The sequence below is a fragment of the Delphinapterus leucas genome, chromosome 10 (assembly GCF_059928025.1).
Source record: "Delphinapterus leucas isolate spDelLeu-1000000601 "Yukka" chromosome 10, BTC_Dleu_Yukka2, whole genome shotgun sequence".
NCBI lineage: Eukaryota > Metazoa > Chordata > Mammalia > Artiodactyla > Monodontidae > Delphinapterus > Delphinapterus leucas.
This window is the reverse complement of record NC_143138.1, coordinates 15,412,791-15,438,780: the sequence shown is the minus strand read 5'-3', so window position 1 is coordinate 15,438,780 and position 25,990 is coordinate 15,412,791. Positions and strand designations below refer to the sequence as shown.

Genomic DNA, 25,990 nt, shown 5'->3' with positions numbered 1-25,990 from the left:
ATCAAACCCTGTACTTAAAAACTGATAAAGCATATTATCAACATGTATGCTTCAAATACAAAGATTTCAATCTAGGTTAAAGAAAACACATTTGAATGGACTCAGAACAAGTTTATTTTGTGATTAAACATCTCATGCAGTCATGCAGGACCACTAGCTATAACTGTTACTTCCGAGTCTACAGGACACTGGGCAAAACAAAAACAAATTAAAAGCCAGGCCAAACAGAAAAGACATTCAAGATACCAAGAGCTCTTCAACTGAGCTGGAAAATAATTTTCCAAAAGAAATATTCCCATAGATTAAAAAAAACACACACATAATATTTACAAAAAAATATTTAATTAAAAATATCTTATAATTACAGTAATCTATTAAAGCATATACTTTCTCACACTTATAGAACATCTCTATATATACACGGTATGAAATGTCACTCAGTTATCTATACAATATGTAACATTCCTGCAGGGAATAGAAAGTTCCCTGCCCCCTTATAATCATCTATTTTAAACAATAGATGTAAAAAAAAATATCTACAATGCTCTCGTATATTAGTAAAGCTTCAAAACAAAAATTGAGCTCCTTGGTCACAAAGTAGGTTTCTAAAAGTCGGATTTGCTCTTGATCTTTTATCAGTCCTGTCACACTTAAGCTTAAAAGTTTAACTGCACCTCCAAAAAACACAGAAATGTACAATTCACAGCGGTTATAAATGAGACGAAAGAGAATACGTATGTAGAATGTTTATGAACGTGCAAAAAAAAAAAAAGGATGAAAGTTTTATTTTTCTTCCCTCTCTCTCTTGGAATGACGAGTGAAACGTTTCTAGGATTTGCTGATGTTTTTTTTCCTTTCCTCCGGTGGCTTTTTCTCTAACTTCTGCTCTTCCCCCTCCCTTTCTTGTGCTCCTGGCTCGGGCTCAGGCGGCCGCACACCTGTGGAAGAGGAATGAATAGAGGGGGTGTGTGAACCTTCCCGCTGCAGACTAACTGGCGCCACCGACCAAACTCAAGACATGCTTGATCAACAACCCAAAACAAACCACCGGGTCAGACTACACTCGCAGTCCGCCGCCCGGCCAGGCGCCGAGCAGGCAGCTGCGGGCCCCCGGGAAGCCCGAAGAGGGGATCCGAACTCCCGGGCCCTCCCTGCGTCCTCCTTCGCGGGTGTCAGAGTGCGCGGGGGGGGGGGGGGGGGCGGGGCGGGCATCGGGCACCACGCCCACGAGGGTACCCTCCCTCGGCGGGGAGAGGGCAGTAAGAGCCCGCCGGTCGCTGGGGGCGGCACGGGGGGTGGCGGGAGCGTGAGCTGATCCGTCTCCATTTAGAGTGAACCCCCAGCTGCTGAAGCTAAGCTTCACTTACTAACTGGGTGGCAGGGAGAGAGGGGGGGGTGTCCACCTCCTTGGGAATTTGCCCTCAGAAATGCTGGAGGCAAAGAACGCCGCTGTGGAAGGCGCCGGGGACGGGCGTCTCTGGCGACCGGCCACACGAGAAGGGAAACGCGCGCTCACCTGGACAGCTAAGCTCAGCGGCACAAAATGCTGTCGCCCTGCTTGTTCACCGCGCCGGCCTGGAACAGCAACGAACACCAAGGGAAAGGTGAGCAGGCGCGAACAACGCACTCGCCACGGTCTTCCTCGATTCGTTCCCGGAACCCAGGCTGGCCCGCCGACGCCCCCATCCCAGCCTACAGCCCTGGGGACAACCCCCTTCCCCGAGCACAGGCTGGACCTGACAGCCCACGGTGCGCACAGCACTAGTCCCGCCCCGCGCATTCACCCGGCCTGTGCTCGCTGCACCCAGCCCGCCGCCGGCGGCCCCCGGCGCCGGAGGAGCAGGAGGGTGCAATTGTCATTCTCGCCCCTGCCCCGAGGAAACGGGAGCGCCCGCGTCCCACCACCCCGCCACCGCCCTCCTGGACTCCCACGGGGTCCGCCCCGGGCCGGCAGCCGGCCTCTCACCGGGTCGGTGTTGAGCGCCGTGAGCGGGGTCCGCGGCGGCGCGGCCGGACAGGTCCCGGCCGGGTGGTGCGGCGGCGCCGGCGGCGGCGGCTGCCTCAGCAGAGCCGGGTGCGTCTCCAGCGCCAGCTGCAGGTCCAGGATGTAGTCGATAACGTGCTGCAGGATCTCCACTTTGCTCACTTTCTTGTTGGGCGGGATGGTGGGCACCAGCCTCCGCAGGCGGCTGTAGCAGTCGTTCATATCGCACTGCAGGCAGAGCGCCGGCTCGTCGGCCGCCGCCTCGGCCGCCTTGCAGCGCGCTGCCGCCGCCGCGGCCGCCGCCGCCGCGGAGCCGCCCAGGCTGTGGCCGTGCTCGGCCAGGCAGCGCAGCGCCAGCTCCCCGCCGCCGCAGCCCGACGGCGCCTTACGGCCCGAGGGGCGCACCGGGCTCACCGCCTTCATCGCGCGCGCCCTGCGCGAGCGGACCCGGTGGAGCGAGCGAGGGAGGCAGGCAAGCTCCAGGCCCCCGCCCGCGACCGGCTCCGCTCCCCTTGCCTTTGCGCCCCGCGCGCTCGGTCCGCGCTCGGGGCACCGCGAAGCTCCCGGCGATCCCGCGCCCAACAATTGACAGGAGGGTCGCTCCGGGTTTTGCGAGGGGATCTCTGCTCAATGGGCGACACTCGGCCGAGACCAAAAGGCAATAAAAATCAAAAGCACCGGGAGGAAAGCAGCCCACCGAGTTCCCTAGTCACTCCCTTCGGACCGCCAACCCGACCGCCGCCGCTCCGCTCCCCCTAGCCCAAGGTTTCCCCGCTCCAGGATCCGACTCACAACCGTACCTCCGCTACGCTCTCGCACGGCCCGCCGCGCAGCTGTATTTATAAGCCGCGCGCCCCGGGGGCGGGGCCAACGCGTTGGCCGTGTCGCCAGGCGAGGGAGCAGAGCTGGGCTGGGCTCGCGGGCGGGTGAGCGGAGGGAGGCGACGAAGGCTGGGGCTCCGGGAGATGCTGGGGGGCGGGAGCTGGGCAACCCGAGAGGAGGGGTGGGCGGGGTTCTGGAGTGGCCAGCCAATCAGGCGGACGGTGCCACCTCAGGGAATGGCGCTCGGGCCAATGGGAAGGGCACTCCATTCCGTCAACGCCGTGGGTGGGGGCTCTGAGAAAAGAGAGCTGGGTGGGAGTCGGGCCAAGCTGGTGAGTGCCTTAGGGAGGGGAAAAGAGAGGGAGAAGTTCCTGCGAAGAACTGCGGGAATGTGCGGCTGGAATTTACTCTACCCCCGGCTTAGGCGGCTGAGGGAGCGCTGGGCCCTGCTCGAGGCTCTCCTGTCACTCCGAACAGCGCGGCACCCAGGGACCCTCCGCCACCCGTCACTCCATCCCTGGGATTCCAGCGCCTTAAGAAGGACGCTGTTCAAGAAGGCACGTTCGTTCTCCTCTCTATTTCCCCCCTCCATTTCTTTATTCGCCTTTTCACAATTGCCGAAACCATAATGATGGAATGGAATGCGGAGGCTTTCCGTTCCTGTTTCTAAAACGTTAAAGCTTAGGGGGAAAGAAAAAGAAAAAAGAAAAAGAAGGCCAAATGCAGATTTTTGGCGAAGGGACGTGTAAGTGAAACCAAAACGTTGTAGGGTTTTTCTTTTACCCATCTAGATGCAAAAGTGGGCTCAAGAAATGCAATTGCCTTCAGCATTAAATTAGGGCACGTAAATATTAAAAATGCATGGGCACGGAGTATTTAAAATTTCACCATGACATATAATATTAATCTGTTTTATGTAAAATTCATACCTGTAACTTAATGTAGGCCATTAATGCACTGCTTCACGTACCCCGCTTTAAATAAGATACTGAGAATGTCCAGAATCTCCTCCTTTTGCAACGAAGCATTAAAATTCACACTTCCAGTCCCTGGAGTCCTGCTTGGGCCCCACCCTGCAGAAAAGTCTGCTAATTAAAGACGCTTCTGTGTTAGATTTCTAATGGGAAAGCTGTCCTTCAATGGCTCAAAACAAAATTGCACAATGAACTTTGATAGGGCCTTGTGTGTACTCTGCAAGAAAAACTTGAGCCCTTCAGATAAGAAATGAGCATAAAAACTCTGTCAGTGGGGACATGAATTTTGTGTGCCTTTACCCTGCAAACCTCCCACCTTTAGACAAGCTAGGAGATGAATTAACTCAAGAATTTTCTTACTTTATGTACATGATATGGATTGATGCTTTCATTTTTATAGATAATTGAAAGAAAGAGATATGGACCTCATTTCTTCTTGTCTACCCTCTGTAAGGAAACCCTCCCTTCCTTCCCAGAACAGAAATACCTGAATCAGGCAGGAATTTTGTTTAACCACGTGGGTACTTTATGACTATTGCATTGCTATTTCCCCAGAGCACATTCCTTTTTCCTGATGAAGTGAGGAGTGACCTTTTAATGCTGGTTTCACAGGTAGATGCAACAACCCTCCTCTCCCCTAATTCTTATGCATTAAGGCCTCCGATAATTGTTGGGAAGCGAGTGACAGTCTCATTTACTCATGAGCATACCTAGATGGTCTACATACACATTTATCAAGAAACGCAGAATTAGAAAACCCAAAAGAAGGCTCTCTTCTAAATACAGGCATAGTTTTATATAGGCTTAAATTGATATAAATACACACAGAGTGAATATTGTCAATTTTGATAGAAAGCTGGGCAAGGGAGCCCTGCTGGGTGTAAGCTATTCCCCTGGAGCCAATCACATCAGCATAGGTGATAATAATAAAAGGGTATATGTACAGATGTTTTGTTCCATTGATTTTTTTTCCCCTCCTTCCTAGAGTTTAAAAACTGCTCCAAAATTTAAAACCTAAGATTATTTTCTGCTTGGCAAAATGTAAGTATGCTAATATGCCTAGGGCACACTCACACTTCAGAACTTTACATGTCCTAGGTTGCTTAAAATTTAAGTTTGAAATAGGTGACACAAAGGGACAGTCTTATCCATCTTTTTGGACTTGGTGAAACCTCAGAGAGCCATGCCCTGGGTGTGGCCAGTGCCAGATACCAAAGTTTCAAGTTTTTGGGGGGTTGCTCTGTGTGTGACTGGCTTAAAGTCAGAAAGACTGAGTGACTTTGGGACTCTGGGGGGTAAGTTAAAGGAATGTACTCTGGCCACATGATCAAGAACACCCAGGAAAAATGTGATCTCCAAATCCTGCCAGCAGAGGAGGTAGAATCAGTTATTGTATCCCTCTTTGTGAAGGTGGGAAGGCAGGAAGATATTAAAAAAAAAAAAAATCAAAGTTCTACATAAAACACGATACAGTGGAAAGAAGGTATACATCCTGTGCTTTTTGGCCCAGGAAACGAGAGTCCTAGGAGCTACACAGCGTTATGTTTTTGATTTTTAGACACAGTCACTTACATGACGTCCAAGCTAAAGTCACGAAAGACTCCAGGCACTGATAGTTCAAAACAAGAGGTTACTCAGCACTTGCCAGCTTTTGGAAAAACCTTACAAGCGACATTATTTCTGCCGTGTAGAAAAAGAAATTCAGTTTCCCACGACTCTTCCTTTTACTTCAAACTGCTTCCCTCGCGCTTGTAAAAGTAAGGCAGACCAGCCAAAAGCCCTTTGCCATGAAAGTGCTAGACTCCCAAAATATACCTCAATGGGAAACGGGGGTGAAATATTCATAGGAGAATTGCTAGGGAGTCCTGGTGACCAGAGTCATGTGTACACCCCTCCTCCAGACAAAGGGGTCTGCAGTCCTTTCTGGGGTTGCTTTCTAGATGCTAATCAGACCCTCGCTGAACTGCAACACCCAGGCTCTTAGAATTCACAATCGCCCTGTGTTTACATGAAGCAAGGGTATCCAAGCATATTGTGCTATTCAGCCCAAATGCCTTTTTAGGACTTGATACTTCTTTCTCCATGGCCTGCAGTGAAACAGTGGGTGGGCTCAGGCACACAGATAAACATGAGCGTTCCCATGCCTTGGTCCCTCTCTGGATGTAAGTGGTCACTGCACAAGGCACATGCATTCTTTCCGGGCATAAGAAACCCCTAGGTACTCTGCTGCAGAAAAGCCCCTTGCTCCAAAAGAGTAAATTGGGCAATGAGGCAATTCAAACTCAAGGCTGCTTTATCTGGTACTAAGCATTACAGACTTACTTGTGCTACCCTTGGACTGCTGATACCAGTCCCGGAAACGCTGATGACCTCTTGGTTTGCCCGGTCTTGGAAAAGGCTTATAGGAAGAGAACTTTATATACTGAACATAGCTGGGCAGTTGTGGCCATCAAAAATGCCTACTACAGGAGTTTTGAAAGGTAGTCTGTTGAAATAAGATGTAGGTGATTTTTTTAAAAGCTCTCCTTGGGCTTCCCTGGTGGTGCAGTGGTTGAGAATCTGCCTGCCAATGCAGGGGACACGGGTTCGAGCCCTGGTCTGGGAAGATCCCACATGCCGCAGAGCACCTAGGCCTGTGAGCCACAACTACTGAGCCTGTGCGTCTGGAGCCTGTGCTCCGCAACAAGAGAGGTAAGCGACAATGAAAGGCCCGCGCACCGCGATGAAGAGTGGCCCCCGCTTGCCACAACTAGAGAAAGCCCTCGCATAGAAACGAAAACCCAACACAGCCAAAAAAAACAAAAAACAAAAAAAACCACCTCTCCTTAGACAGATTAAGGACAGAAAATGAGAAGACAGAGGTGTCATTTCTTTTTACCTTAAGAGACATCAAGAACATGGGCTCAAAATCAGCCTGGGCTCCAGTTTTGGCTCCTTGATTTACTAGTTTTGTATCATTAAGCTGGATTCTTAAATTCTTGTACCTTTATATATGAAATGAAGATAAAACTATGTACTTCATAAGGTATTTATAATATATATGCAAACTTATATAAAGTTTTTAGAGCAGTGTCTGGCATATAATGTGTGCAAAAAATGTTAACATTTATTATTATTTTTGGTAAATAGTTCTTCCCAGTTTGTGGCTTGTCTTTTCATTCACTCAATCTTTTGAGAGCAGAAGTTTTTAATTTTGATGATGTTCAGTTAATCAATTTTTTCTTTTAAGGATCATGCTTTTGGTATTGATCTATCTAAGAAATCTTTGCATAACCCAAGGTAACAAAGGTTTTCTCCTATGTTTTCTTCTAGAAGTTTTATAATTTTTAGGTAGGGTTGGTTTCACAGTCCTGCAACTTATTCACTCACACAGGGTCCTGCTCATAGAAGGGCCCCATGCTTGGTTTAATGCTCTGCTATTAGCATTTTGAAATTCTCAGTAATTTCTGAACAAGGGGACCTGCATTTTCATTTTGCATTGGGCCCACGTGATATGTAGCCAGTGTTGGTTTTATGTTTAGGTCTATGATCTATTTTGAGGTTACTTTGGTATGTGGTTCAAGATATGGACTGAAGTTAATATTTTTGCATATGCATATCCAATTGTTCCATTGGACTGCCTTTGCACCTTTGTCAAAAGTTGGTTGTATATATGTATGGGTCTATTTCTGGCCTCTGAATTCTGTTCTGTTGGTCTATTTGTCTATTTTTACACTCTGACCACACTGTCTTGATTACACAGCTTTATAATGTCTTGAAATCAGGTAGTGCTGATTGGCGGGTCTTCCAGCTTTGTTCTTTCTCCAAGTTGTTCGGCTAACCTGGAGATGCTGCATTTCCGTATGAATGTTAGAATCAGTTTGTGAATTTCTTCAAAAAGGGACTTGTACCCAAAATATATAAAGAACGTCTACCCAGAATATATAAAGAACTCTTAAAACTCAATAATAAGAAAACAACCCAGTTAAAAAGTGGACACAAGACTCGATCGGACAATTCAGTTAAGTAAGATATGCAAATGACGAATGAGCACATGAAAAGATGCTCAGCGTCACTGATCATTTGGGTCGCGCTTCAAAACTACAATGAGATACCACTTACACACTTGTCAGAACTGCTAAAATTAAAAAGCCTGACCATAATAAATACGGGTGAAGATGTGGAACAACTGGAGCTCTCTACACTGCTGGTGGGAATGTAAACGGAGAAAAATCACTTTGGAAAACAGTTTAGCAGTTTATTAAAAAGTTAAACGTACACATATCATATGACCCATCCATTCCACTGCTAGGCATTTATCCAAGAGAGATAAAATCATATATCCAGGGGCCACGAAGGGACATGAGAATGATGGATGTGTTTATTATCTTGATTGTGGTAATGGTTTCACCGATATATAATACGTTGAAACTTATCAAGTTGTACATCATATCTATATCTATACCTATTGTATGCCAATTATATCTCCATAGAACTATTTAAAAGTATTAATTTTAAAAATTAACGTTAGGATCTCAGAAGAGTCCCTTCCATGAATCCACCAGGGTTTGTTTTCTATCTTCCATAACTGGGCATTTTATAGTCTCACTCTTTCTCTTTCTTTTAAACTCTGTATCAAATTGCTCTCAAGCAGGCATTTTAGGATTAACTGAATTCTGGTGAGATGCCCTCCAAAGCAGGCATGAGACATATACTGCTTCAATGTATCAGCTGTCATGGTTATGCATTAACATATTCAATCACTTGCCAGAAGTGGATTCTGCTAAAACCACATCCACTCCTCCCTGTTTTGTATTGTTCTGATGTGACAGGGATTTGAGGTTCTGAGGAGGAGTCAGCCTGATTATTTGAAATACTTTTCCCTTTTGCAAAAACTAAAGCTATGTTCTGGACTCTCATCTCCATGCTTCACCCCGGTTGTGACCTCTTCTGTCTCAATTACCCCAAATTAGCAGCTGCCGTGGGACAAATGCACACTGAGTGGAGAAGATAAGCAGCCTCATCATTCTGTTTTCAGGATGGCCTAGGATTTTTTCCTCTTCACCATTTCCTTCCCAAGAAAATAAACAATCTAACAGGATTAAATGCATTCATTTCCAGAGCAGGGAGCAAAAATTCCCAATAGGCACCATATTTTTGCCTTTAAAATCCTATGGCTCAATCTGTAGCCTTAGCTTCTCCATCTGGCAAGGGATGGAGTGAGGATTAGCTGCTTTGAAAGCCCCAGAGGAAAAGCAGTAAGTAAACAATAGGGGGCAGTATACTTGCGCATAATAGATACTCCATGTCCATTAATGTCTGTGCCATTATTGAAAGGGGCTTGTAATAGGTAAAATGGTTATGAAGATGCCAAAGAGACCAAGTTCCTGCTTTAGCTTATCGTTATGCTTTAGCCTTTTGAGAAATTCAAAACAAAATTTATTTATTCGTTTGTTTGCTTATTTATTTATTACTTAAAAATTCGTGCCAATAAATTTTTTTTTTTTTTTTTTTTTGCGGTACGCGGGCCTCTCACTGTTGTGGCCTCTCCCGTTGCAAAGCACAGGCTCTGGACGTGCATGCTCAGCGGCCATGGCTCACGGGCCCAGCCACTCCGCGGCATGTGGGACCTTCCTGGACCGGGGCATGAACCCGCATCTCCTGCATCGGCAGGCGGACTCTCAACAACTGCACCACCAGGGAAGCCCTAAATATTGATATATATATTCCTCTGCTGCATTCTTTCTTGGAGCAGGTAATAATGTGAGGCTTTGCCAAGAAATGTTCTGCTCATAGCACAAATCATTGCTAGACTTAAGTGATGGAGGGGTTTCGTTATATTTCCCTTTCTTTTAAAGTGAACACAGAATAATCTCAGAATATAGAAAGAGCACAATTAAATGTGTTTTAACTACTTAGAGGAAAGATACCAAATAAACAGTAATTTGCTTCACATCTTGGAACTGAATGTTGAATAGGAATCCATCACAGTAAATCTGCCTTTGCTGAGAAAAAACCTTCCCATTTTCTTGATATCTAGGTCAAGGTTCCTAAGAACAGATACAATGTTCAAGAAACAGTTGAATTGGGGCTTCCATAGTGGCGCAGTGGTTAAGAATCCGCCTGTCAATGCAAGGGACACGGGTTCGAGCCCTGGTCTGGGAAGATCGCACATGCCGCGGAGTAACTAAGTCCGTGTGCCACAACTACTGTCTCTGAGCTCTAGAGCCTGCAAGCCACAACTACTGAGCCCATGTACCACAACTACTGAAGCCCGTGCGCCTAGAGCCCGTGCTCTGCATCAGGAGAAGCCACTTCAATGAGAAGCCTGTGCACTGCAACAAAGAGTAGCCCCTGCTTGCTGCAACTAGAAAAAGCCTGCGTGCAGCAATGAAGACCCAACGCAGCAAAAAATAAATATAAATAAATAAATTTATAAAAAGAAACAGTTGCATTATTTTTACCCTGAAGAGGAATTTTGGAGACATTTTTGTAGAACTCACGCAGTTGTCATTGGTTATTGGATGGCTCACAGTGTCAGCGAACTGTGTACCTGCGGTGGAAAATGAGTGTGTGGAAAGTAGATGAACAGCATGAAAACTCACTTGTATGTAGAATAATTAAACGAGTACATTTTTCTCCTAGTGCAACAAAGCACCAAAGGAATTAAAGACGCAGAATTAAAGGAAAGAGACTGAGTTAACTTTGAACTTTATCAACGTTGGTAGTTGTATATAAAAATAGTTCACTTTGAACAAACCATCCCTTTGGGAGGGATTACAGGTAGAACTATTTTCTCTGGAATAAAATTAAATGATATTATAATCTTAAATGAAATATTTTTTCTTTTTTAAAAAATTTTTAAATTTAATTTTATTTATTTTTTTATATAGCAGGTTCTTATTAGTCATCAATTTTATACACATCAGTGTATACATGTCAATCCCAATCGCCCAATTCATCACACCACCACCACCACCGCCCCGCTGCTTTGCCCCCTTGGTGTCCATACGTTTGTTCTCTACATCTGTGTCTCAATTTCTGCCCTACAAACCGGTTCATCTGTACCATTTTTCTAGGTTCCACATATATGCGTTAATATACGATATTTGTTTTTCTCTTTCTGACTTACTTCACTCGGTATGACAGACTCTAGATCCATCCACATCTCTACAAATGACCCAATTTCGTTCCTTTTTATGGCTGAGTAATATTCCATTGTATATATGTACCACATCTTCTTCATCCATTCGTCTGTCGATGGGCATTTAGGTTGCTTCCATGTCCTGGCTATTGTAAATAGTGCTGCAATGAACATTGGGGTGCATGTGTCTTTTTGAATTACGGTTTTCTCTGGGTATATGCCCAGTAGTGGGATTGCTGGGTCATATGGTAATTCTATTTTTAGTTTTCTAAGGAACCTCCATACTGTTCTCCATAGTGGCTGTATCAATTTACATTCCCACCAAAAGTGCAAGAGGGTTCCCTTTTCTCCACACCCTCTCTAGCATTTGTTGTTTGTAGATTTTCTGATGATGCCCATTCTAACTGGTGTGAGGTGATACCTCATTGTAGTTTTGATTTGCATTTCTCAAATAATTAGTGATGTTGAGCATCTTTTCATGTGCTTCTTGGCCATCTGTATGTCTTCTTTGGAGAAATGTCTATTTAGGTCTTCTGCCCATTTCTGGATTGGGTTGTTTGTTTTTTTAATATTGAGCTGCATGAGCTGTTTATATATTTTGGAGATTAATCCTGTGTCTGTTGATTCATTTGCAAATATTTTCTCCCATTCTGAGGGTTGTCTTTTCGTCTTGTTTGTGGTTTCCTTTGCTGTGCAAAAGCCTTGAAGTTTCATTAGGTCCCATTTGTTTATTTTTTTTTTTATTTCCATTACTCTAGGAGGTGGATCAAAAAAGATCTTGCTGTGCTTTATGTCAAAGAGTGTTCTTCCTATGTTTTCCTCTAAGAGTTTTACAGTGTCCAATCTTACATTTAGGTCTCGAATCCATTTTGAGTTTATTTCTGTGTATGGTGTTAGGGAGTGTTCTAATTTCGTTCTTTTACGTGTAGCTGTCCAGTTTTCCCAGCACCACTTATTGAAGAGACTGTCTTTTCTCCGTTTTATATCCTTGCCTCCTTTGTCATAGATTAGTTGACCATAGGTGCGTGGGTTTATCTCTGGGCTTTCTATCTTGTTCCATTGATCTATGTTTCTGTTTTTGTGTCAGTAAAATATTGTCTTGATTAGTGTAGCTTTGTAGTATAGTCTGAAGTCAGGGAGTCTGATTCCTCCAGCTCCGTTTCTTTCCCTCAAGACTGCTTTGGCTATTCGGGGTCTTTTGTGTCTCCATACAAATTTTAAGATTTTTTGTTCTAGTTCCGTAAAAAATGCCATTGGTAATTTGATAGCAATTACATTGAATCTGTAGATTGCTTTGGGTAGTATAGTCATTTTCACAATATTGATTCTTCCAATCCAAGAACATGGTATGGTATATCTCTCCATCTATTGGTATCATCTTTAATTTCTTTCATCAGTGTCTTAAAGTTTTCTGCATACAGGTCTTTTGTCTCCCTAGGTAGGTTTATTCCTAGGTATTTTATTCTTTTTGTTGCAATGGTAAATGGGAGTGCTCCCTTAATTTCTCTTTCAGATTTTTCATCATTAGTGTATAGGAATGCAAGAGATTTATGTGCGTTAATTTTGTATCCTGCTACTTTACCAAATTCATTGATTAGCTCTAGTCGTTTTCTGGTAGCATCTTTAGGATTCTCTATGTATAGTATAATGTCGTCTGGCAACAGTGACAGTTTTACTTCTTCTTTTCCAACTTGTATTCCTTTTATTTCTTTTTCTTCTCTGATTGTCATAGCTAGGACTTCCAAAACTATGTTGAATAATAGTGGTGAGGGTGGATATCCTTGTCTTTTTCCTGATCTTAGAGGAAATGCTTTCAGTTATTCAGCATTGAGAATGATGTTTGCTGTGGGTTTGTCATATATGGCCTTTATTATGTTGAGGTAGGTTCGCTCTATGCCCACTTTCTGGAGAGTTTTTATCATATATGGGTGTTGAATTTTGTCAAAAGCTTTTTCTGCACCTATTGAGATGATCATATGGCTTTTCTCCTTCAATTTGTTAATATGGTGTATCACATTGATTGATTTGCGTATATTGAAGAATCATTGCACCCCTGGTATAAATCCCACTTGATCATGGTGTATGATCCTTTTAATGTGTTGTTGGATTCTGTTTGCTGGTATTTTGTTGAGGATTTTTGCATCTATGTTCATCCATGAATTGGCCTGTAGTTTGCTTTTTCTGTGAAATCTTTGTCTGGTTTTGGTATCAGGGAGACGGTGGCCTCATAGAATGAGTTTGGGAATGTTCCTTCCTCTGCAAATTTTTGGAAGAGTTTGAGAAGGATGGGTGTTAGCTCTTCTCTAAATGTTTGATAGAATTCACCTGTGAAGCCATCTGGTCCTGGACTTTTGTTTGTTGGAAGATTTTTTTTTTTTTTTTTTTGGTGGTACGCTGGCCTCTCACTGTAGTGGCCTTCTCCCGTTGCAGAGCACAGACTCCGGACATGCAGGCTCAACGGCCAGGGCTCACAGGCTCAGCCGCTGTGGGGCATGTGGGATCTTCCCGGACCGGGGCATGAACCCGTATCCCCTGCATCGGCAGGCGGACTCTCAACCACTGCGCCACCAGGGAAGCCCTGTTGGAAGATTTTTAATCACAGTTTCAATTTCATTACTTGTGATTGGTCTGTTCATATTTTCTATTTCTTCCTGGTTCAGTCTTGGAAGGTTATACCTTTCTAAGAATTTGTTCATTTCTTCCAGGTTGTCCATTTTATTGGCATAGTTGCTTGTAGTAGTCTCTTAGGATGCTTTGTATTTCTGTGGTGTCTGTTGTAACTTCTCCTTTTTCATTTCTAGTTTTATTGATTTGAGTCCTCTCCCTCTTTTTCTTGATGAGTCTGGCTAATGGTTTATCAATTTTGTTTATCTTCTCAAAGAACCAGCTTTTAGTTTTATTGATCTTTGCTATTCTTTTCTTTGTTTCTATTTCATTTATTTCTGCTCTGATCTTTATGATTGCTTTCCTTCTGCTAACTTTGGGTTTTGTTTGTTCTTCTTTCTCCAGTTCCTTTAGGTGTAAGGTTAGATTGTTTATTTGAGATTTTTCTTGTTTCTTGAGGTAGGCTTGTATAGCTATAAACTTCCCTCTTAGAACTGCTTTTGCTGCATCCCATAGGTTTTGGATCATCGTGTTTTCATTGTCATTTGTCTCTCGGTATTTTTTGATTTCCTCTTTGATTTCTTCAGTGATCTCTTGGTTATTTAGTAACGTATTGTTTAGCCTCCATGTGTTTGTGTTTTTTACGTTTTCTTCCCTGTAATTCATTTCTAATCTCATAGCATTGTGGTCAGAAAAAGATGCTTGATATGATTTCAATTTTCTTAAATTTACTGTGGCTTGATTTGTGACCCAAGATGTGATCTATCCTGGAGAATGTTCCATGCGCACTTGAGAAGAAAGTGTAATCTGCTGTTTTTGGATGGAATGTCCTATAAATATCAATTAAATCTATCTGGTCTATTGTGTCATTTAAAGCTTCTGTTTCTTTATTTCTTTCATTTTGGATTATCTGTCCATTGGTGTAAGTGAGGTGTTAAAGTCCCCCACTATTATTGTGTTACTCTCAATTTCCTCTTTTATAGCTGTTAGCAGTTGCCTTATGTATTGAGGTGCTCCTGTGCTGGGTGCACATATATTTATAATTGTTATATCTTCTTCTTGGATTGATCCGTTGATCATTATGTAGTGTCCTTCCTTGTCTCTTGTAACTTTCTTTATTTTAAAGTCTATTTTATCTGAGTATTGCTACTCCAGCTTTCTTTTGATTTCCTTTTGCATGGAATATCTTTTTCCATCCCCTCACTTTCAGTCTGTATGTGTCCCTAGGTCTGAAGTGGGTCTCTTGTAGACAGCATATATATAGGTCTTGTTTTTGTATCCATGCAGCAAGCCTGTGTCTTTTGGTTGGAGCATTTATTCCTTTCACGTTTAAGGTAATTATCAATATGTATGTTCCTATGACCATTTTCTTAATTGTTTTGGGTTTGTTTTTGTAGGTCCTTTTCTTCTCTTGTGTTTCCCACTTAGAGAAGTTCCTTTAGCATTTGTTGTAAAGCTGGTTTGGTGGTGCTGAATTCTCTTAGCTTTTGCTTGTCTGTAAAGCTTTTGATTTCTCCATCAAATCTGAATGAGATCCTTGCCGGGTAGAGTAATCAGAGTAATCTTGGTTGTATGTTCTTCCCTTTCATCACTTTAAGTATATCATGCCACTCCCTTCTGGCTTGTAAAGTTTCTGATGAGAAATCAGCTGTTAACCTTATGGGAGTTCCCTTGTATGTTATTTGTCGTTTTTCCCTTGCTGCTTTCAATAATTTTTCTTTCTCCTTAATTTTTGCCAGTTTGATTACTATGTGTCTTGGCGTGTTGCTCCTTGCGTTTATCCTGTATGGGACTCTCTGCGGTTCCTGGACTTGAGTGGCTATTTCCTTTCCCATGTGAGGGAAGTTTTCGACTATAATCTCTTCAAATATTTTCTCGGGTCCTTTCTCTCTCTCTTCTCCTTCTGGGACCCCTATAATGCAAATGTTGTTGTGTTTAATGTTGTCCCAGAGGTCTCTTAGGTCTCATTTCTTTTCATTCTTTTTTCTTTATTCTTTTCCACAGCAGTGAATTCCACCATTCTGTCTTCCAGGGCACTCATCCGTTCTTCTGCCTCAGTTATTCTGCTATCGATTCCTTCTATTGTAGTTTTCATTTCAGTTATTGTATTGTTCATCTCTGTTTGTTTGTTCTTTAATTCTTCTAGGTCCTTGTTAAACACTTCTTGCATTTTCTCGACCTTTGCCTCCATTCTTTTTCCGAGGTCCTGGATCATCTTCACTATCATTATTCTGAATTCTTTTTCTGGAAGGTTGCCTATCTTCATTTCATTTAGTTGTTTTTCTGGGGTTTTATCTTGTTTCTTCATCTGGTACATAGCCCTTTGCCTTTTCATCTTGTCTGTCTTTCTGTGAATGTGGTTTTCCTTCCACAGGCTGCAGGATTGTAGTTCTTCTTGCTTCTGCTGTGTGCCCTCTGGTGGGTGAGGCTATCTAAGAGGCTTGTGCAGGTTTCCTGATGGGAGGGACTGGTGGTGGGTAGAGCTGGCTGTTGCTCTGGTGGGCAGAGCTCAGTAAAACTTTAATCCTCTTGACTGCTTGTGGGTGGGGCTGGGTTCCCTCCCTGTTGGTTGTTTGGCCTGAGGCAACCCAACACTGGAGCCTACCTGGGCTCTTTGGTGGGGCTAATGGCAGGCTCAGGGAGGGCCAAAGGAGTACTTCCCAGAACTTCTGCTGCCAGTGTCCTTGTCCCCACGGTGAGCCACAGCCACCCCCACCTCTGCAGGAGACCCTCCAACACTAGCAGGTAGGTCTGGTTCAGTCTCCTATGGGGTCACTGCTCCTTCCCCTGGGTCTTGATGCACACACTACTTTGTGTGTGCCCTCCAAGAGTGGAGTCTCTGTTTCCCCCAGTCCTGTCGAAATCCTGCAATCAAATCCCACTAGCCTTCAAAGTCGGATTCTCTAGGAATTCCTCCTCCTGTTGCTGGACCCCCAGGTTGGGAACCTGACGTGGGGCTCAGAACCTTCACTCCAGTGGGTGTACTTCTGTGGTATAAGTGTTCTCCAGTCTGTGAGTCACCCACCCAGCAGTTATGAAAATTGATTTTACTGTGATTGCACCCCTCCTACCGTCTCATTGTGACTTCTCCGTTGTCTTTGGATGTGGGGTATCTTTTCTGGTGAGTTCCAGTGTCTTCCTGTCGATGATTGTCCAGCAGCTAGTTGTGATTCTGGTGTTTTCACAGGAGGGAGTGAGAGCACGTCCTTCTACTCTGCCATCTTGGTTCCAGGACCCAGACAGTTTCTATATCACAGCAAGGCACCAGACTCGCTGCTCTCTGGCTTCCTGGATTCTTGCTAAAGGCAGGCCAGGATGATCAGATATCAAGGGTGGCATAGTGGGGGATAAAGAATGTGAAATATTTTTTCTTAAGACAACTGTTTGACCAAATAATCTAAAAATTTGATAAAGCCCTAGATAATACTTGGTCTGATTGAACCATATTTACCATTTTAAAAACACCTTGTTCATTAGGTCAACATTAAGGTATAATTCTCTTTGCATTATGATCTAAAAAATGAGTAAAACACATATTATCAGGAAAAATAAGACAATTACTGTGACAGCATTGTAAAAATGCTACATATATTGTCATTGAGGCTTCTGGGCATAAGACTGGAGTTATATGAGATCAAAGAAACTTCTTGAAAATACTTTAACATTGGTCATCCACCCATTGTTCTGTCTTTATCAGGAATCTACAACCTGTACTACATAAAATGATTTTGCCCCTTGGTGGATTATTAAATGGCCATTGTCCATCAACAGACTTCTCAACAGTGCCAACTCTAACTTCTGGTGAACATGGTTGGAAGAATGGTAATGCTTTCTTTTTATCCATCTGCTAGAAGCATCCTCATGTACCAAAGAGATATATGCTTAAAACCTCTATATTAGAATTATATCAAACCCAACTCTCAGCCTTACTTTTTTTTTTTTTTTGCGGTACGCGGGCCTCTCACTGTTGTGGCCTCTCCCGCTGCGCAGAGTACAGGCTCCGGATGTGCAGGCTCAGTGGCCACGGCTCACAGGCCCAGCCGCTCTGCGTCATGTGGGATCTTCCCGGACCGGGGCACGAACCCGTGTCCCCTGCATCGACAGGCGGACTCTCAACCAGTGCGCCACCAGGGAAGCCCAGCCTTACTTTTAAGGCTCTCTGTTAACTTATCCTTCTCCAAAACTGTTTCAATTCAATTCAGTTCTATTCAAGTCAATCCTGCACACATATGTCTTTTACAGCTATTGTATGACAAGGCTGTGTTCAAGAAAAATAAGCCCCTTATGTACCTCATGGAGCTTGCTATTTAATGGAAATGGTTTAAACAAATTAAAAATTAATTAGTGCAATACAGTGCATTCTGTGCAATAGTACAGGCATGGATGGGGCACAGTGGGAGCAAAAACCAAAGCCTGAGTCAAAAAGGAAACTTCAAAGAGGAAGAGTTACTCAAGCTGGATCAAGAGTTACCCAAGTTACTCAAGCTTGAAAAATGACTTCGTCAGTGGAAGAAGGCTTTTCAGGTAGTGGGAAGGCTAGTGCAGAAGCTTGGAGGAGTGAAGCTCCAAGGGTGTCCCTTGTTCTCTCTGCTTCAGTCCAAACACTCAACTTTCATTTCCTTACAGTCAGCTAGTACTTTTCTTCCTCATCTCATGATGGTCTTCCCATCTAAACCAATTTCCACTCTTCTTTCTTCCAATCCACAGCCACCAACTCTTTCAAAAACCACTGTAGGTCTTAGTGCAACATGATTTCTTCATCTGGGAAGCCATCTGTTATTCATTCCCTCACTATAATTTTTTTAGAGTAACTTTATTCATTTTCCATTTTATAATAAATGTATATACAAATTGCAAAGAAATTCCAAACATAAAGAAAAACATAAAGATGAAAAATAAAGGTCATGCACAAACCCACACCTAGAAATAACCACTGTTTATATTTTATTGTGCATATTTCCCATGAATATAAATATTATTTCTTGAACAGAGACTTTAGTGTGCAATGCATACTTCTTGGAAATCTAATTTTTCACTTCATATGGCATGGATATATTTCCATGTCAATAGTTACTTGTCTTTGTCATAATTTTTATGGTTGCATAGTGTTCTATTATATGGACATGCCATGACTTATTTAACAAACTATTATAGATATTTTATTATTTCCAATTTTTTGCTGTGTCCTCTTATCACATCAATAGTACACGACAGTTTGCCTTTGTTGGCACGCTATGGTGCAATTCTCCTTAAGCTATGTCAGGATTGTGTGTTTTATTTTATTTTATTATTTATTTTATTTTTTGCCACGCCTCATGGCTTGTGGGATCTTAGTTCCCCAACCAGGGACTGAACCCGGGGCCCTGGCAGTGAAAGCCCCAAGTCCTAACCACTGGACTGTCAGAGAATTCCCAGGATTGTGTGTTTTAGATTTTCAACTGTCAAAAGCATCTTAGAGGAAAAGCCAGTTCTTCCTTCTCTTTTGCTACTTTTTATAGGTGGTAAAGAGTTATTCATATAGTAAGTGCTCACAGGGCTGCTCAGGGGCATTGGCAAAATCTACCAGGATGACATCCTGGTGAAGGGCTGGTCAGAGGTGACCTTCAGATATTGCACATATTGAGAGTGTGGCTAGCCTGTTGAAATGAGAGAGAGGAAGGGTTGGAGCAGAGTAGTGGTAGATCCACCAGGTCGGCTGACATCCCAGGAAGGTTCTTGTCTACTTAGCAAAAAGCTTTAGGCAGGCTGCTAAAACTTACGAATTTGCTGGGGATTTCTCAAGTGACGGAAGTGGTGGGAAAGAGAGGTCATAGGGGTAGAAAAACCTCTCATTCCTTTCTTTCAACTCTTTATTTTCTTGCTCAATTATATCCTACAGCCAGAATTTAAGTACAGTTACAAACAACTTTGACAATGAAGTTTATGTCCCCTCTGCACAGCAACTAATCACTATATTCACCCACATTGACCCAAACCTTTTTATTCCCCTAGGGCTACACTACCAGCCTTCTGTAGTGACCACCATAATGTACTCCAATGGCAAAAGGTAAACCACCCATTCTATTGATAAAAATGTAAATCTGGGATAAGTAAATAGAAAAGGCATTTTTAAAATGAAGGGTTTTTTTTTGGACATTCAGGTGCTCATTCATTTTATTGAACAACCAAACACAGAACTATGTAACTTAAGTAGGTATAAGGTCCCATTCAACAATAAGAGTTTAGAAAGGATTGCTATAATAATGTATAACATTATACATTATAACTTTTTTAATTTGGCAAAATCCATCTTGGAATACAAACGTCCTTAGTATAAAAATGATTCTTCATTTTCTCAATTGGAATATGATAAGTGTTTTAACTTGTTGTTGATGAAACAACACTTTTGTAACCCAGGAGGTCAGAAATCCGTTATTTAATTTCTGAAGGGACAGGAAAGAACAAGAGTGGAGAACTCTTCCATCATCCTGCCGTAACATGTTTGCTGAGCCATCAGGCTCCTGGGGCACCTTTATATCTGCCCTGCTGAAATGAAGAAGAGTGGTTAGCATCTTATTGAAATGGTGGTTCTAAGATATTTATGGCAGGTGTTATAAGGGGCTTCTTCCTTCCTTTGGTCTTGGATAACCTAAAAAAAGCGTCATCTGTCTTATGCCTTGATAAAGTTTAGAATTGTTTCCAAAAATGGGAAGAAGTAGTAGTCACAGTTCTATCTCTGTTCTCATTACTAAATACCTAGACAATTCCAGACTTTCGGGGTGAGTAGACAGGTGCAGCCTGCAGTGTGGTAGCCAGCTCCAAAGACCATTTCTCAATAGTCCATCACCTTGCTAGTGGGATGGTACATGGCAGAGGAGGTAAACTGGCTGAAGATCTCCCTGTTAGTTCTTGTTCCCTTGTCATGAGTAAAAATCACATGTCTAGAACAGTATGGCTTCTTCTCTAGGCCATTTCATTCTTATAATTCTACCGTGGTTGGAATACACGCTGAATAAAGGCTATTTTGTAGCCAGCAGAATTTGGATTAGTGATTGGGAAGTCTGTGGGTGCTAACAGAACAAATAAATATCTCTGAACCAATGTTTCAGTGACAACACAGAAAAGAAAATACAAAGGTTGGGGGCAGGAATCCAGGTCTGACATCTAGGAAAGTAAATACAAGGAGGCAAAACATATGAGAGAAGGTATTTTGAACCAATTATCTATTTTAACGAGAGTCTCTGGAACGTGATATAAATATTTACTAGATAAACACTTAGAATTTCCCCTGTATTCACGTACTTAAAGCAGAATATAATGATCTGGGTGGGAGGTTGGACTGGAAATTATCTAGGTCCCTTCCAAATGTAAATTTCTATGATTCCATGGCATTCTTACATCACTGTGCGTGCTATTCCCACTTAATTTGCAATCTCCAATTAGCTTTGCAATTATAGTTTTAGTAAAATGCTTCACTGGTCTTCACTTCTAAATGACTAATACCACTTTACTACAGGCAACAAAGAGATAAACAGGCACCTTGGTGATAAAGGTACTTGGCCTATATCAATACTAATATTTCATCTTGCAAGAGATTCAGCACTTGTTTTAAAGCATGCCGTTTGCTTTGTGCCTCTACCTTGTACATTACCATCTAGCACAATAGTCTCATCTACAACTTGGAAGATATTTATATTCATGTAGTGGCTATGTTTTTGAAATACACAGTATGGCTTTGTATTATCAATTCTGATTTCTGTAAGTCATCCAAGAAAACTCGTCTATCCTATCACAAAGATGAATTCTGGTTATCTTCCACATTTTTATTGACTTTTTTCTAGGAAGTAGAGTCTATGTAATTCTAAAAAGGATTTGCAACATATACAACAGTGCATTGTCAAACTCAGTCTTCTACTTAAAGCAGGGAAATAAATAGCCATTCCCCTGTAACTATATGACTTGGAGTTCACAATTTAGGGAAGTGCATGCATTCACTCTCTTATCTCTTCAAATGCCTAAGGTACCTAAACCTGAGGAGGCTTGAATCTATTGTATTATCATTCATTCATTGTCTGTCACTTTGTACTTGGTCCTTCTGTATGTCCCCTGGAGATTTAAACTTTTATAATAATAATAATAGTAGTAGTATAATAGTTATTGTATGTATATTTATTCTGATCAATAGGTTCTAGAGAATTATACTCTGCAAATATGGGTTACTTTAAGGATGTCATGAGATAAATCTCTTTTACCGTCTTAAAAATCACTGGCAAAGTGAGGGCATTGATAAAATGCTAGGGATTGAAAGTAGACTAACACAGGTTCCCAAATGTTGGTGTGCAAAACAATCTTCTGTGTACTCGCCTAAAATACAGATATCTGGGAACCACCCCTAGTTTTTCTGCTTCAGGTGATTCGAATGCAGTGATTTAAGGACCACATTTTGAAAAATACTGGTATCCTCAATAGTAAGTATAATAATAAATTTAAAAAAGCAAACACTGTATACATAAAACGTCATCAAGTCTATAGGTAAAGGTAGATAATTCAAGACATGATTTTTTGAGTGCTATTTGTGCAGACATCACAGGAGGTGACACACCATGAATGGAACTGAACTGCGGAGGGAATAAAGTGGAGATGCGTGTTGATGATGATGTGATAGCATATAATACCTACCATTTATTGAATTGTGACTATATTCTAGGCACTATGAAATGGCTTCACTTATAGGTATGTCATTTAATTCTTACGATCCTGAGAGGTAGCACCTCAAAATGAAGGACTGAGTGAAATTATTTAGTAGTTGCAATCAACAGAGTAAATGTAAAATAAGAAAGTTAAAAAAGCAAAAAGTCAATCAGAGGCAAAGAGATTAATAATCTCTATCTATAACTATATAAATATCTATAAATATACATATATACTCACTTTCAGAAGTCTAATCACTAATCATTCATGTGCATGCTATATTTTTAAGCTTAGAATTAAGCCAGGGATGGTTAAGGGAAGAAAATGTCAAAAAGTAAATACAAAAAGAACCAGAGCAGGGTAAACTAGTTTTCCAAATATAGACTCTTAGGAGTGAAAGGAGGAGTGGAGTTTCCCCAGCCAAGTTTCACTTTGGAGAACTCCCAATACAGTGTAACCACCAGCTTTGGCAGCTTTGGCAGGGCTGTTTATCATAGCCAGCAAAGGGGAGGGTGGAGCCCTTTTTCTGACAATGAAAACTCTTCCCAGAGTTCAGTGAGAACAACGTGAGCTCATTCCCTAAAAGATCTCAAGATTCAACAGAATTGTAAGTCATGAAAAACATAGTATTAACTGTAGTACTTTATTTTAAGACTGAAGTTACATATAATGTATTCTTTTTTTTTTTTTTTTTTTTTTTTTTTTGCGGTACGCAGGCCTCTCACTGTTGTGGCCTCTCCATTGCGGAGCACAGGCTCCGGACGCGCAGGCTCAGCGGCCATAGCTCACGGGCCCAGCCGCTCCGCGGCATGTTGGATCTTCCCGGACCGGGGCACGAACCCGTGTCCCGTGCATCGGCAGGCGGGCTCCCAACCACTGCGCCACAAGGGAAGCCCTAACGTATCTTTTTATGAAGCTGAACTATTTAACTTCTGTAATGTTATCTGAAGATAAATCGAAAGGTACAGTTTCAGTTATGCAAGGTGAATAAATTCTAGAGATTTACAGATAGAAGACAGCGTGTTGCCTGTAGTTAACAATACTGTATTACATACTTAAGAATTTGCTAAGAGGGTAGATCTTAAGTGTTCTTATCACACACAAGAATAACAACAACAACAATAATAATAATAGTAAAAAAGAAAGCAGGAGGAAACTTTTGAAGGTGATGAATATGTTTATGGCATAGATTGTAGTGACAGTTTCATGGACATATACTTATCACCAAACTCATCAAGTTGTAGACATTAAATATTTACAACAAAAAATAAAAATTAGCCTTGGAGAAGTGATCAGACTTGCAGCCTAATCTGGCTGCAGTCCTAACTCTACCACTGACTGGGTGAGACTCAGGTAATCTTCTCCCCTATAGCTTCCCCCCATCTGTCAATGCAATAAGAGGCTAGAACTGCTTGATCTACAGGGTTCTGCCCAACTCCAATAGTGTATGCTTGTGTTTAATTAATTAGTTCATTTGGGGTCTTGTTTTCAAAAAGAGTTATGTTGTAAGCCGCCGTGATTTACCTTCTCCAAGAATAATAGCAATGCCCTCAAGCTATTTTAAGCAAGGGTCAATGGGATATTGAGAGACATAGGGGGAGAGCCGCTGGCTGCTGTGTTGACACCATTCTATACACAAGCACAGAGGTACGCAGGTTACTGTAATAATCCAGGCTTTGACTGGGCTGACTCAGCAGACGTGGTGAGAAGTAAATGGATATATTTTGGAACTATGGCCTGTGGGTTGTTAGAGGAAAGAGGAGTCAAAATTTTCTGTAGTTTTTGGTCTTAAACGACGGAAAGGACAGAGTTGGCATTTACTGATGGTCGGGCTGGGGGAATGACAGTTTAGTTCTGCCCATATTAAATTGAAATGCCTACTAAGGATCCAAATTGGACCCAAATTGGATATCTGAATCTAGAGTTCGGGGGAGATGTTTGCACTCGAACTATAAATTTGGGAGTGATTGTCTCCACGTGAATGGTATGTAAAACCACAAGACTGGATAATGCATTCTAGGGAGAAAGGATAGCTAGAGAAGGAGGTCCAAGGATCAAGTTCTGTATCACTTCAATGTTCAGAGGTTGGGGAGATGAGGAAGAAACAGAAACGAATGTGAGAAGAGTGACTAGTGAAAAGGGGAAGTGAAGGGAAGAAATAGTTTCAAAGAGCAGGGGGTGCCTTAGACAGGTCAAACGCTCTTAATATGGTACAGGCTGGAATAAACCTTGCCTGCAAGGGAAAAATCCAATAGCAATGGAAATTACTTTATCGGCCTCATCTTCCAGGTAATTCTTTGTACCTTGGCACAGCAAGCATAGGAAAGAAGGAAGACTTTTTAATTAGATATATTTAAAATACGGATAGGAACATATCAATCTGGGTTAAATATATATATATGTATATAATCACCTGTTTCCAAATTCAGTCTGCTAGGGCATCATGTAGTAATTTCTTCCAAGAAGAAATTTTATTTTTCTGTGTTTTCAATGATGCAAACTATCCAAAGAGCCTACTTTCCAATGGGAATAATGCACTGTAAAAGGATTTTTTCAAAAATCTCTAAGTGAAAAGAAATTTTTTCCTTCTTTTTTTGTACTCATCATACGAATGTATTCCTGGATTTCCTTGTAAATAAGATACATGAAATGAATGAATGAGCTTTAACGTAATGTCTGTTGATTAAGGGACACATTCTAGGCTCAGTTTCTCACAGTGATTTGCCCATAGCTTTCTGAGCAGTCCCTTCAGCCAGCACCTTTGACACTAAGATCTGTCATTTAGAACACCTCTTATTTGCTACCCTCCTTTCAGCTCTGACTACCCCAGATCAGGTGTTTTCCAGGTGGTCTGTGAGGGCACTGTATGTTTTCACTTCCTCAACTGTGGGCAGGAAACAGCTCTGACAGCTACCCAGAAATTCTGGTTATGAGTCTAATCTCCTCACTTGTCCAGTTGCTTTGTAGGAATCAAATACAATTTTTCATGATTACATCATTCCCACTAGCCCCTCCTCTATTTGATCCTTTTTGCCTGTGGCTTTCATGATCACATTTATGAGGATAATATTTCCTCACATGCTCAGAGAGAATGCTCTTCTTAGTGGCTTTGGGGAGAAGAGGCCCCTTTCCTGGCCTGTGGTCTTGGAGAAGAGTGACTCAATAACATCACCATTAAACTTACATTCTCTACAGTGTAGATTCGCTAGTTTTACTAATTATCTGGTATTTCAAGTCAATGGATGTTTAAAGGTTTTGGTTTTCAATTATTCAGATTGTATTTGTATAGGTACGCACCATGGGAGTTACCCAGTGAAACATGCTGCCTGCTATGTTAAGTTGTGCACTGTTTACTTGACATTACCTAGAAGCATCTGCTTATCATCACATAATTTAGCATTTTATTGTTTCCACAGTCACCTTAAATGCCATGTAATGGCAGTACATTGAATGTTTCCTTTTCCCCTTATTTATCACAATAAAGTATTATGTATACCAATAAAAACAAAATAATTTTCTGTCTTTATTTCCTAGATGTTCTACAACAGACATGAATTATTGGAACAACGAATAAAAAGAAAAAGAAATACACCACCAAAGAATTTCTACTGTAAAATTTTTTTTTGCTGTTCTTTGTTTAGTGTTATTACTAAAGGATTATGGATTAATTCCCAGTGACTTTTCTAGCTTAATGAGGGATCCTGGGAATATCAGTTCTGGGTGAAGACTATAAGCATAAAAAACAAGATACATATGCCTTTGCCCTAAAATACAAATATAAAATCCAACTGGTCTGGAAGGCAAAATCAGCAC

General features: G+C 42.0%; 1 protein-coding gene and 1 long non-coding RNA gene across 8 annotated transcripts in view; one reads left to right on the top strand and one right to left on the bottom strand.

Annotated features, from left to right (window-relative positions):
• Positions 1 to 325: 325 nt before the first annotated feature.
• Positions 326 to 2,863, bottom strand: ID4 (inhibitor of DNA binding 4). 2 transcript variants are annotated; one of them, XM_022586757.3, is made up of 3 exons: positions 1,967 to 2,846; positions 1,517 to 1,575; positions 326 to 938 (listed from the first exon to the last, which is right to left on the bottom strand). In XM_022586757.3, the coding sequence occupies exons 1-2, from the start codon at positions 2,405 to 2,407 to the stop codon at positions 1,531 to 1,533; spliced, it is 486 nt and encodes a 161-aa protein (XP_022442465.1). In that variant the 5' UTR covers positions 2,408 to 2,846; the 3' UTR covers positions 326 to 938; positions 1,517 to 1,530. The 2 variants fall into 2 exon arrangements, with proteins under 2 accessions (XP_022442465.1, XP_089774531.1); XM_089918405.1 differs by lacking the exon at positions 1,517 to 1,575 and having other exon boundaries at positions 1,967 to 2,863.
• Positions 2,864 to 18,703: 15,840 nt separating this feature from the next.
• The window catches only part of LOC111181405 (uncharacterized), a 38,600-nt gene continuing 31,313 nt past the window's right edge, over positions 18,704 to 25,990 (top strand). For 4 of the 6 annotated variants that reach the window (XR_016394556.1, XR_016394554.1, XR_016394557.1 and 1 more), the window contains exons 1-3: positions 19,575 to 22,784; positions 22,894 to 23,139; positions 25,712 to 25,787. This is a non-coding gene — a long non-coding RNA (uncharacterized LOC111181405). Of the gene's footprint in view, positions 19,554 to 19,574; positions 22,785 to 22,893; positions 23,161 to 25,711; positions 25,788 to 25,990 lie in introns of those variants that run through there. The other 2 variants (XR_016394558.1, XR_002646492.2) reach the window with 2 other exon arrangements.

Excerpts from the sequence above, each read along its gene's own strand:
- ID4 (XM_089918405.1), bottom strand. The coding sequence starts at position 2,407 with ATGAAGGCGGTGAGCCCGGTGCGCCCCTCGGGCCGTAAGGCGCCGTCG. Across the intron at positions 939-1,966 it reads CGGCGCTCAACACCGACCCG|GTGTGCGGCCGCCTGAGCCC; the intron begins GTGAGAGGCCGG and ends CCTCTTCCACAG.